Raw genomic sequence first — 13,799 nt, 5'->3', positions numbered from 1 at the left:
CAGGAGAGAGAGATAAAAGACTAAGATGTATTGAGTACCACTATTATGCAAGGGACCAAGCTTGACATTATATACATTGCTGAATCTTTATAACAAGCTCATGACATAGGTATTATTATCTTCATTTCACAGAGGAGGTAACAGGCTTGGAGCATTTGAATTGGAAAGCCAGGTTTCAGAGGTCTGACTCCAAAGCCCACTACATCTTGTAATTTCAGTACTGCTTTTTCTTACTCTATTTGAGATTGTGTTATTTGCAAAGTTTAAATGTTTGTATTAAATACTCATGTCTGTGTGATAATATACTGGCTAATGTATAATAGATTTGAACACAGCTGATTCGTGTTTTCTTTCAGCTTCAGTAGAAAATAGTTCATTCCATTATGGGCATATATAAAAAATTATATTCCCCACACAAATTGGTCAGGAGGTATAAACAGAAATCTTTGGAATATTGAAACCTGAGATAAGGTCTAAACCAAATAGCATTTTAAAATCATCAACTCTTCATTTTTTTCCTATAAAACTAGGCTAGGAAAGAGGACTAAACCATATAAGAAGTAGCAAGTGGCAAATTTTATTTAACTTTGTATTATGATCTTTGCATGTAGCCTCATTTAATTTGCACAAGCTCTTTTGTGTATATTAGAGGAGAGAGGTGTTTCCTCTGTCATGTCCCATTTTGTGTCCTTGGCTCAGGGAGATGAATCACTGTTTCTAGAGGCTGTTGCCTCCAACTCTTTTCTGTGCAGTTAAAGTATAGAAAAGAGTACCTCTTGCTGCACGCCAAAGAGAATTCTCTCTTAATTGGCCTTCTACTGTAGGCCACACTTCCAAATGTGTCACTAATAATGAGAATAATAACAACTGCCATATACTGGAGAAGGCTGTATGCCAAGAATTCTGCTTGATAATTTATGAACTTTGTTAGTAATTTTCACTAAAATTAAGGGACAGCATTATTTTTCTCTTTATACAGATGAGGAAGCTAAGGACACACATTTAGTAAATAGAAGAATGAAGATTCAAACCCAAGTTCTCTGACTCTGAGAGTGTGTTCCTGCTCCATTAATTAGTATCCTATACTCCTTACCACTGCATAAACTCAAGTAAAGAATCTTTCCCTGAAACCCCTGCAGGCTCTGACAGTCATATCTGAGGCCAGAGCTCATTTATATTTTATCAGTGTAGTTTCAATTTTTTAAAAATTCCAAACATTTCTATATGCCTTTAAAGTCTGCAGATTTCTATATGTGATGAAAGGATTTGTATACAGTCAGAGAAGTAGTGAAAAAATATAAAATAGGAATTTTTAATGTAATTTTGAGGACTCTTTCATTGCAAATAGATTCTGATATTTCTATATATATTTTTTCCATCTATGTTTTATAAATTTGTAGCCTTTTATACCAATAGAGAAGTTTATACATGTTTACTAAAGTAGCAGTACATATTATTGTGGTAATTATGTATTCTTATGCTTAAAAAAACTGTGTAGTGATTTAAATTTTACAGATTACTTTCACATTCAGTTTTAACAACTTGGTAAAGTTGAGGGGTTAGGCACTATTATGCCATTTAACATACGTGCAAACTGAGGCTCTGATCACATGGCTAATAAGTGAAAGAACAGACACATAAGATATGAACAGACAATTCACAAAAAAGAAACTATGTAAAAATGGCCCTCAGACACATTGAAAAATGTTCACACTAATAATTAGACAAATACAAATTCAGAATGACAGAAATTTTTAAATAAGACAACATGTTTTAAAACTTGGTGAAACTGTGGGAAAACCAATGCTCTCATACATTGATGAAGGGAATGCAAATTGGTGTAACTCCTCTGGAGGGAAATGCCAAAGAATCTACACATCTACACATGTATTTACCTTTTGACCTAACAAGTCCACTCCTAGGAATCTATGCTGAAGGTACATTTCCAACAATATAGTTGTATATGTATACATGGATTAGTATACTTACATATGTTTTGTAGATCTTTCTACTTAGGGATCCTAGAAGCAATGTCATTCCCATAGTAATGAGCACACCTAGCACTCAGATCTCGGTTTCTAAACACCATACCCTATTAAAAGGAATTAAGGCTCCTTGGAGAAGTAATTGATTTCAGGGCTACAGCAGGGAAAATACAAGCTGAGCTGGGACTGTCTTGTGGTGCTGGAAAGTATGGTGATACTCAAAAAAGGATGAAAACTTGTGAAAGAACATAAGGACCAATTTTAAGTGTTCCTAATTGCCAAAACTGGAACATTTTAACCACCACAATGAACGATAATGGTATTGGGTTTTTAGTCCTTACAATAAAATAAATATCCATGAATCCATACTGTTATAAAAATCAAATAAATAAATGGGGGAGAAGAGATGGCTCTTCCTTACAGAAGAATTCCAGTTAATAAATGTAGACAGAAAGATGGTAATCGAAAATCACCACTAAATGAATACTGTGTAATAATTGTTGCAAACAAGACCCATTGATGAATGCTAAAATTAATGGGAAAAACTTTGAGAAGGAAAAGGATATTTACATAGTCTTGGGGCTGTAGTAATCTGAAGACTTGACCTGGGGCTTGGGGGAGCTGCTTCCAAGATGGTTTACTCACATAGCTGTTGGCTGGCGGTCTCATTTCCTCTCCAATAAAGCTGCTGGAGGGCCCTCATGACAAGGGAGTTGTCTTCCTGAACAAGCGATCCAAGGGAGAGCAAAGAGGAAGCCACAATGCCTTTTGTGACTTACTCTGAAATCACAAAATCACACAGCAGTTCTGCCTATTCTGTTTGTTAGATATATTAAAACCACCACGCTGGGAAAGGGCATCTCTAGCTAGTAGGCAAGTAATTTTTTTTTCTCCCTAAGAGTTGCCACTTCCCAGTGCTTTTGTTGCCTGTTCCCAGTGCTGCCAATTTTGGTTCCTCTTTTTGTAACTTGCCCCTGTGCTATTCCTGGGCAAGAATACTGTGATAGGACTTGTAAGGGAAAAGAGGAGGTAATGTTCACCTTTTCCTACCCATTTCCATGACAAACCCTTCCTTACCTCAATCTTATATTATCCCCCTCCCACTTAATGTAACAAATTGTCCAGAACCCATCTGTGAAACAGAGAGACTTTATACAAGCCTCTCTAATAGCAGTGATCATATTGTATTACAGTAATCATTTTTCATGTCCGTCCTCAATATCATATTCATATCTGAATCCCCAAGGCCTACCATAGTGCCTAAAAGGTCCTTAATGGGTAAATGGGTTTTGTTTTGAAATGTAAATATGCTTAAGAACCACTTAATTTTGCTATCTGGGCCTTTGTCTTTCCTAACTGTAGAAGGACAGGGGAAAAAGAGAGCTCCTTCAGCCTATTTCCTATTTTCACAAGCAGAATTATAGTTTGAAACTTTTCAGAGATTGAAAACTTTTCAAAGATTATGTTCTTACTTCAGGAGGCAGAGGGTTGGCAAGGCTACTGAGGATTCTGTTCTGTGCCTCTGTAACGATGAAGACAAATAGCTCTACCCTGTGAGTGATAGGAGTGGAAAGGAAAGCTGGTCGAACAATCTTGGGTACACAGTAGACAGGAAGGGATGACCTCGGCACTTGGAAGTGTCTCTGCTGCCTGTGATGGCCAGAGATCACCTTCAGTACTTTGTGCTTTGTTTCCTGACTGAATCCTCCTCCAGTCTTTGCTCCCCCCTTGTCCGGCTACTTCTGCGAAACTTCTGGATTCTCCCTCTTTCTGGCATACTTGTTCCTATTGCAGATTATTCTCTTTGGGCTCCCTTTCTCACCTCTTCCCATTCCTGGTACAAACCCATTCCTATCCCGGCTTCCTGGCCTGCAGGTCTTGTCCATCCATCTGTACCTCACACCTCGCTGAGGACTGGGATTTGGGGTTCCCTTTGCTTCTTCCTCCCCCTGCAGCCACGGGCAGTTACATCCCTTCCTAGATCCACCTGGCTCCTGAGGCCCAGCCCAGCCAGGGTCAGATTGATCCCTAGCCCTCCTTTACCCCTCCTCCCATCTTTCTGCCCAGGGGAGGTGAGACACAGTAGGCTGACCTGCCAACTTAGTTTGTGTAACACTTTTTCCTATGGAGAAAAATGAAACTAAATAAATAACCTATAACAAACTTAATAAATAAATAGAATTTGTTTATTAAAAGTCATAGAATTTTTATGTGGGAAGGAAATCTAATAATATTCCATTCCCAGTACTCATTTTACAGCTTAAATGCTCAAGGTTCAGGTGGGTTGAGTAATTTTTCAATAGTCATGTTTTCTGATGTAGAATCTCATATTACAGCTGAGATAATTTCACACCTAGTTAAATCTGCAACATTTTTTTCTTCCAGAGTAGAAATTTGAATTATTCTAATATTATGTATTCAATTTTATGTTTCACATTATATTGGTGTATATTTATAGGAATTATAGCACTTTTCTTTCTAATCCAGATTTAGGTCGATCTCGAGAACTACAATATGTGTACGTGGATAACAACATTCATCTGAAAGGCTTGCCGTCCTATCTGTACAACAAAGTCATCGGGTGCAGTGGGTAAGGCTGATTTCACATTTTATACTGTCACTCACCTCTTTTGCTAGCTTTGTTTCTACTTCAATATTTAGTCCTGATAAAACTCAAAAATAAATGAACTACTTTTGATAATCCTGTTCAGTTTTGTTTTGGGGCTTAACGTGCTAAACCAAATACCCTTAAAAGCCAAGAATATTGAGCAAGCAATTTAGAGTATTGTACTTCAAATTTAGTTAGTAAGCTGTAAATTCGGTCAGTTAAGTTGTTTGTTATTTTCCAGTCAAAAGAAAAATTAATCTATGCATGCCATTATAAGCTCAGTAGTATCAGTCACAGAAACTGGAGGAATCAGCATTAATGTAAAAGCTTTTCTTTCTCTGCACTCCATTGCAGTGACAATTTTACTACATTAGTATCTAGGACTGTACCAATTGGAAATATTTAGAGCTGAACATTTGAAATAGTCCCTCAATACAAATCATGATTCTAGCAACCAAAACAGATGTTTCAGTTAATAGGAAATGATAGGCTTTTATTTTCAGAGCAGAATGATCTTTCATTCTCAGTTAGGCTTTTAGAAAGATGGCTTCAGCTTCTCCTTCTATAGCAGTAAGAAAGAACCAACCCTAAAGTGGTTCCCAGACTGGCGTGGGCTTAACATAGGACAACTCAGCTGCCAGAACCTGCTTTTGACTGGCCTCACTTAAGCAGCCAAAGGATACTTGGAATACCTTTGAGGGTACTTAGCGAGCATGTTGACTCTCTCCTTATAATTTCAAACATCCTACATAACCTGGCTCATACTGTATGTAGTTCTCGCAAAGAAAGGGATGACAATAAACTTGTGTGTAGCGACAGCCATTCCCCTGCTGGCATGGCTCCGGGGGATGGGCATTGAGCAGTGATTACTCCAGAGAGGGTAATCCTAGTGGCCTTCCCCTAGGAAAAATTATACAGTTGTTATCTTGGGAGAGCCCTAGATGAACTCAGTGCCTGTATAGGCTGATGAAATACAAACCCAGAGATATATTCCAGAACCTTCTATGAAGCATAGATAATAGAATATGTAATGGAGTTTTTAGCTCATTGATTTTTCTACAGCTGATCATGTGACAGCTACGATCCTACTCACTCATTAATCATAATGAGTTTGTAAAAGATCTATAATATAGCCTTATTTTTCCAAGTGGTGAGTAAAATACCCTCGATCACCAAGATACACGGAATGATGCAAGCAGGCTCCAAGGCTGAAGGCAATTTTCTTGCACCAAAGCCTTCAGAGACTGCACTGAAATATGATTAAAATCTCTACCACAATTAAAGAATAGCTCTTACTTGAGATAAAGAGCCTTCTCCTTTGGTGTTTAGACATGGATGTTACTGACTGCCAGAAAGTTCTGTTTGTGCAGAGTAGAGAGATAGTATATTTTATTTTATTTTTGGCCGAGCTGCACAGCTTGCGGGATCTTAGTTCCCCAACCAGGGATTGAACCTGGGCTCACGGCAATGAAAGCACAAAGTCTTAACCACTAGACCACCAGGGAATTCCCTTTTTTTTTTTTTTGATATATTTTAATTGTTGACTTGGTATCTGGTAGCAGAGGTAGTGAATTTTATGAGAGTTCCAAATCTTTGAGAAAACAGTAAGGCAGAATATGCAAATTACTAGCAGATAGTTTACACTTTTTATTATTATTTGCATCTTCCTTTGGTAGTAGTAATAAGAAGATAAATAAAATTTTTAAAAAGACAGTTATCAAACAATCAGTTTTCTAATATTAATAATTTTTGGAGTGTTGGCAGTCCCACATACAAATAAACAGTGATCCAAAAGGTATTTTTAATCTGTTGGTTTAACTCAGAATGCATTTCTTACAGAAGCGGTTCTGGTGGTTATACTCCTAGCCAGCTCATTAAAAGGTCATTTAACCCATTTTGCACCCCCCAAATTATACTTACTTATAAAATATTTCTGTGGCAAAAATGTATTCAGAATTCTAATACATGGTGACTATTGAAGTCTTGGCAACAGAATTTAGGGGCTCCCCTTCTTTTATCTCTTTTATCTGTTGTATATGTGCAAAGGGACTCTCCCATTCCAAGTCAAAGTGGGGGTGCTTTGGGAAAAGGAGGGGCAAGGTGTAGAACAGGGTTCTAAGGTAAATCTTATATAAAGAGCATAAGGGTATTTGAGGCCTAGAAAGTGTACCTTTTGATTCTGAACAAGGATCTTGGTTCGGTTGTTTATTCAGTGTGTATTTATTGAGCAACTACTCTGTTTGGTCACTGTCTAGACAGTGGACATACAATGTAGGAGCCAAACAATTCAGTACCTGCCTTCCTGGACCTCATAATCTAGCTAGGGATCCAAGTGAACAGTCAATAATTAAACAAACTCAGTGCTAATTCTCTCCAAGGAGATGATATTTAAGCTGATAATAGAAGGATCAGCGCACTTGGTTCTCCACCACCATCACATGTTCCTTCTAGCCCAGAGGTAGGTCTGGAATAAAGAACACATCAGCTCCTGCTGTACTGTGCTTTCTCTGAAAGAATTGTATTATCCTTCTCTGATTAACAGTCTAAGAAAATTAGAGCAAAATGAATACAGCTTTAGGGACCTGTGGCATGATATAAAAATATCTGATATATATATATATATATATAAAATTCACATCTCAGAAGGAAAATAGAGAACCAGGTATAAGGCATATAAAAAGGTATAAAAATAGCTAATAACAAATGTTGCACAGTTTCAAGAAATCTCAGAAGTCTCACAGAATTATCTTTGATATTCATAGAAATGTGAATAAAGTTAGCTCCTTCTTATTCTATGTTCATTTATTTGTCAAATAATTATTGAACTTTAGCAGGTCAGCACTGTGCTAATAATTGTAGAAAAGATAATTTAGATGTTTATCCTAATATATAAAAATAACTGTAATACAAAAAATAAATACCCTAAGAGAAAAGTAGAGTGGTGAAAATTCAGAGCATAGGACTGCCTTTTTATGACCTAGCTTTGAAGTCACGCACTGCCATTTCTGTTATATCCTATTGATTACACAGGTTAACCCTATTCATTGTGAGAGGAAACTACCAGGAGGGGAGCAGCATGGGAGCCATCCTGGAGTATGGCTATCACAGATTCCTTGCATTCATGCTCTTTGCTAGCCTCTTGGAAAAATATGATTTTTATTTTGTCTGGATTTTTCTTATTGTTACCACGGAAACAAATGTCTTCCATTCTTCTATATTTTACCTCGAAAGAGAAGTCCCTCCCATGTTAGAATTTTAAAAAGTGGTAATTGGCACATTTGCTTACTCAGGAGAACTTAATGGTAAAAGTGACCCTATACCAGAGTTATTTTCTCAGTTGTCTGATTATGAGAAAAAGAAACCAAGCCACTGCTTTGCTTTTTCTTATATAAATAAGCAATTATAGCTGGATTTGGGTACAAATTGGATAAATGATTTGGTTAAATGGTTTGTTAATATAACCACTCAAGGTAACAGAGTTGTCTTTATGAGAAATGCATTCAGAGTTCTGAGTTAAATCAACATACTAGAAAATGTCCCTTGTATCACAGTCCATTTTTGTGTGGGGGCTGCCTACACACAAAAAACAAGCTATACTAGATACTTGAACCACACCTCCGTGTGGCAGGCACAAAGCAGCCTCGCTACGTATTAAAAAAAATTGAGGTAGGACTTGAGCTGTCACTCAAGTGACAGAGTTTGTTGTTTGATTCCAATGTAGTAATTAATTGCTTATTAAAACAAAAATAGTGACACTCCTTTTAAGTTTTAGAGGAATATAACAGAATCCAGAGTATCTGCAATATAACTTTCAAAATGTCCAGGGTATAATCCAAAATTAAATAACATTTGAAGAATAAAGAAAATATGACCTAGTGTCACGGAAAGTAAAAACTACTTGATGAGCTTAACACAGAATGGTGTAAGAGAGGAAAAGTCAGTGAACTTGGAGGTAGATCAATAGAAATGATTCAGTCTGAAGAACACACACACACACACACAAAGATTGAAAGCAAGAATGAACATCAGCATCATCAGGGACCTGCCAAACAGTACAAAAAAGCCTGATATTTGTCATCCCAGAAGGAGAATAGAGAGAAAATGGGGCCTTAACAACAACAAAATTGTTTGAAGAAATATTGTCCAAAAATTTGCCAAATATGATAAAAGACATAAATTTACATTTTCAAGAAACTCAGTGAACTCTAAGTAATATAGATTACAAAGAAAACTGTACCCAGTCAAAGCTGCTGAAAACCAAAGATAAAAAGAAAATCTTGAAAGCAACCAGAGAAAAATGACAAACTACATACAAAGAAATAATTCAAAAGACCATTGCCTTCTCATCAGAAATTTTGAAGGCCAGAAAACAGTGGAATGATATTTTTAAAGTGCCAAAGAAAACAACCAGTCAATTAAGCAACCAGCAAAAATACCTTTCAAGAATGAAAGTAAAATAAATGCATTCTCAGATGGAACAAAACTAAGCCTTAAAGAGGCTCTGCCAAGAGGACAGACGCTTTATCCAAACCAAGGCTTATTCTATCAGGGTGACATAATTTCTTTCCTTCTCCATATCTACTTTTTCCCTTTACTTTTCCTCTTATTTTAAGCTGAAAAAGAACTTTTTTGCTAAAAAGGGTTAATCTGGTAGCAGTTCCCCCAATAATGAGCATGTGGATGACAGTGTATTTTCTGAAGTATAAAAGACAGTTACTTGGGTTCTTTTGGTAAGGGAATTGAAACTAATTCTTTACTCTTAACACTTGGGTCGGTGGCATGGTAAGTTTGAAAATGCATATGAATTAATTTGCTAAATCACATACATGTTTTGGAGCATAATCTCAGTGGCAAAATGATGTTACCATTCATTTAGCTTGTTTAGGTTTAAATGCTGAATGGCAGCTCTGAAAACATAGAGTTGAAAGGGAATTGTGATAATTGTTATAAATTATTTATGTAACTAAGCCAAGGGTCCTGACATTTGTAACAGACTTCAACTCATTTTAATAACTCACTTAAGGGTTCGAATGTACAATCTTCTTTGTAACCACCTCAGCATTTATTCTAAAGTAATAAAAACTATCGAGTTAGAAATCAAAGATACCAAGGCTTAACAATTGCCAGCTACTAGTTATTTCATTTTATTGTGAACTGAACATATCATGGAGCTTCCATCCCTCTTTACTGACAGTTCATTTCATGATTACTTCTTATTGAGATGAGCGACACTAGCTTTCAAGACAGGTACCTTTCTGGTCTTCTCTCCCATTTGCTATTCTCTTCCATGGACCTGACAGTCTGGCCACTAGAACTGTTTATGTAACCCCATCTGCCCTGTGCATTCACAGAGCTGAATCCCTGTTCTCTTTCCCTGGAATATCATCATGTTAATCTTAGTTTTCAACAGTAGGTACCTTCACAGCAACATCTAGACTAGTGTTTGACCAAATATCTGGGTGCCGTGGCCTAGCCAAGTTAATACAGAAATTTAACCATCACACCATGTATATTATCCCCAAAAATCATTTATTAAAATAATAAAGAGAAAGCACAGCTATAAACACTGCTTAAACTTTACTGTGTACCAGGCAGTGTACTCATTGATTTATCTGCATATTGCACATTTTCCTCCCAGCAACCCTTGTGATAATCATCCTTATCTTAGAAATGAAGAAACCAGAGCTCAGAAAGATTAAGTAAAGTGTCTCAGGTCACAAAGCTAGATGGCAGTAGAGTTATTATCTGCTTCATTGTCCACACTCTTAACCACTGCACTACATGTACTGTCTCCCTCTTCTCCTTGGTCTAGAATCACCTCTATATGTTTGAGCCCCTCTACTAGCTTCTTGAGAACAGGGATGAAAAATACCTTTCTTGTTCCTGCATCATTCCATGTAGTGGGGTGGATATTTGGTATCTGATGAGGTCAAGGGAGGTTGGCTATGGCCAACAGAAAGATTACTAACTCATGTGAATTCCTGCCTTGTAGCCTGCATTCTACATAGCTGCAACTCTTCTCCAGTGTTAACTAGAGAAGGCATTTAATAGAAGTATCGTAAAATGAATTTAATTAGCTGTTTATAGCCAGCGGTGAAGAGTAGGAACTTCTGCTAAAAGAATTGTCAAAGGGAAATTAGACCTTATATAAAATGAGGATCCACATACTTGTTAATGTGAGTCTTTTCAGCAGTTTGTCAGAAACCTAATCTTTCTAATTATTGGAGACAGAGAAAGCATTAGGAAAAGTCTGGCTTTCAGTTTTCTAAACCTTTATTTGTTATTGTTAAATTCTTTGGACAGTGTTCCTTGTAGAGTTCATCAACAATTGTAAGGTTAAGAAGCAGCAGCTGTTAAGGCAATAACAGTATGAAGTAATTATTCATGAATCGCTTGCTTGCTTTTTACCCTTTATTTTTATTGTTCTATGATTTTTGCCCGGGATCCTCATAACTAAAGTATGGCTATAAAGTTTGGAAACAAATAATATTCTTTACCATGAGTATTAGGCTTCTCCATAGCAACAGAACCAATAGAGAGAGAGAGAGAGAGAGAGAGAGGGTGTGTGTTTGTGTGTGTGTGTGTGTGTGTGTGTTGTGTAGGTGGGGGGGCTTGCACTGAGAGGAAGAGGGAGATTGATTTATTTTAAGGAATTGGCTCATATGATTGTGGGCACTGGCAAGTTTGAAATTCGCAGAGCAGGCTAGAGACCCAGGGAAGAGCTGATGTGGTAGCTTGAGTCTAAAGACAGTCTGGAGGCAGAATTTTTCCTTGGGGGACCTCAGTCTTTTCCTCTTAAAGGCCTTCAACTGATTAGACAAGGCCCACTCAACATTATAGAGGGTAATCAGCTTTATTCAAAGTCTACTGATTTAAATGTTAATCTCATCTTAAAAATACCTTTGCAGAAGTATCTGGACTGGTGTTTGACCAAATATCTGGGTGCCCTGGCCTAGCCAAGTTGATACAAAAATTTAATCATCACACTATGTATTGCTGTATATCGTCAAAAGAGTCACTTATTATGTGTTTGCCTGTGTTTCCAGACTTAGTGGCCATACTGCATAATAGCATTTTGGATATGATTCTCTCATCTTAATTTTCTCCCTATTTAGAGACAAATAGTAATTATAAAGTAAAATTTAAATTTATTTCCTCATCTTCACAAAATGGTTCATAAGAGTAATACCTTTCTAACCCACAGAAATACTCATGCAAAGTCACAATTGTGCTGCTACAGACTCTTCATGTTTATGTGATCACATAGGGTCAACTGAGGTTTGGAAAGTAAGAGGGATAAAGGCAAAGTAGCAAATCAAAGAAAAATATCATAGAAATTTTGACACCAGTTGGCAGGCCACTGTGCAGCTGGTTTGCACTAGTGTACCCATACTAGCTGTTAAATTATTGACAGTATTGAAGTATTTCTACACAAGTTAATGAATAGCTATTGAACTAAAAGCCCCTGAGGTCCCCCACTGCTGTGTCTGCCTTTCCCCTAAGATCTCCCCATAATCCAGCAACTAAAAGGCTAATGACCAGCAGAACAGAGGGCTCTAGGACTGTGCTTTAGCACAATGGTACTGTTTGTTTGTTTTTTGCTTGTTTATTAAACTATAATTTACATACAGAAAAGTTCACCCTTTTTAGTGTATAGTACTGTGAATTTTGACAAATGCATACAGTTGTATAGCCACCACTATGATCAAGGTTTAGAACAGTTCATTCACCCCCAAAATGTCCCCCATGTCCCTTTAAAATGAACCTCTTTTCTTCGGGAGACACCTCAGCCCCTGGAAACGGGTATGTTTTGTGTCCCTATGTTTTACCTTTTCCAGAATGTCATATAAATGAAATGACACAGGCTACTGCAAACATTCATGTCTGGGGCTTTGTGTGAACATAATTTCATTCCACTTGGGTAATATCTAAGAATGCATTTGCTGGGCTATGTGGTAAGCATATGTTTAACTTTATTAAAAACTGCCAAAATGTTTTCCAACATGGCTGTGCTGTTTTGTATTTCATGAGAGTTCTTGTCAGTTTTTTCTTCTTTCAGACATTCTAATAAGTGGGTACTATCTCATGGTTTTAATTTGCATTTCTCTAATGACTGTTGATGTTGAACACCTTTTCATATGCTTATTTGCCCTCCATGTACAGTTGACCCTTGAACAATGTGCGGGTTGGAGCAGACTCTCTGCACAGTCCAAAAACCACGTATAGCTTATAGTCAGTCCTCTGTATCCGCGGTTCCTCCACATCTGCGATTCCACATTTGTGGATTCAGCCAACCCTGGATTGTGTAGTATTGTAGTACTTATGATTGAAAAAAATCCATGTTTAAGTGGAACCACGCAGTTCAAACCCATGTTGTTCAAGGGTCAGCTGTATCTTGGGTGAAGTGTATTCCAATCTTTTGCCCTTTTTTTAAAAACTGTATTGTTTGGGCTTTTTCTTATTGAGTTTTGAGAGTTCTTTATATATTCTGAATACATGTTTCTCATCAAATACGTGATTTGCAAATATTTTCTCCCAGTCTGTGGCTTGTCTGTCATTCTCTTAACAGATTTAACTAGGCTATATTGTGCTTCTTCATAGTTCACCACTGATAAACACACAACTCAAGATATATTTAATTTAATCCATAAATGAGACATTTTCCATTTGACAGATTACTATATTTTCCTAAATAACCGTTTCCTTAAATGTTGCCATCATGGTGGGTAACCAAATACAGATAATGTGATGCTTATATCTTTGGCACATCTCCTGCTCCTGAGACAGACTGGACCCCCACAAACTACCCCAAAATTATTTCCTTTTTGGCACCACGTGGATGACTCAGTATTCTTTTCACCATTTCCTTTTTATCTTTTCTCTTTCAAATTTCTTTCCCTGTGTGTGAAGACTCAAAACAACCCATCTGTATTTGGAACTGCTTAGGCACCAATATAGAACTGCTAGATAGAAGAGAAAACTGATCACATTAGATGAGTTAACAACAGAACTCCCATAATACAGTTAGATAATGTGTGATTTAGAAACATCAAACGTTGTGATATATCATTGGTAAAAGATGATGTCAGGAAAGACTTTATAAAGGAATTAGATTTGGGGAAGAGTAAAATTTGTATCTGGAAGGACAGGATATAGAAAATTCCAGGCCCAATTTGGCCTGTAGGCAAGAATAGCCATGGCTCATT

At 37.0% G+C, this 13,799-nt stretch overlaps 1 protein-coding gene across 7 annotated transcripts in view; it reads left to right on the top strand.

Annotated features, from left to right (window-relative positions):
- LRRC28 (leucine rich repeat containing 28) overlaps positions 1-13,799 on the top strand; it is a 172,785-nt gene that overhangs the window by 120,531 nt on the left and 38,455 nt on the right. For all 7 annotated transcript variants that reach the window (XM_082387098.1, XM_082387099.1, XM_082387101.1 and 4 more), the window contains one exon: positions 4,473-4,575. In XM_082387098.1, coding sequence (XP_082243224.1) covers positions 4,473-4,575 — 103 coding nt within the window. The remainder of the gene's footprint in view (positions 1-4,472; positions 4,576-13,799) is intronic.

Source organism: Balaenoptera borealis, assembly GCF_965194805.1.
Source record: "Balaenoptera borealis genome assembly, chromosome: 3".
NCBI classification, from domain to species: Eukaryota; Metazoa; Chordata; class Mammalia; order Artiodactyla; family Balaenopteridae; genus Balaenoptera; species Balaenoptera borealis.
This window is presented reverse-complemented; position numbering and strand designations above follow the sequence as displayed.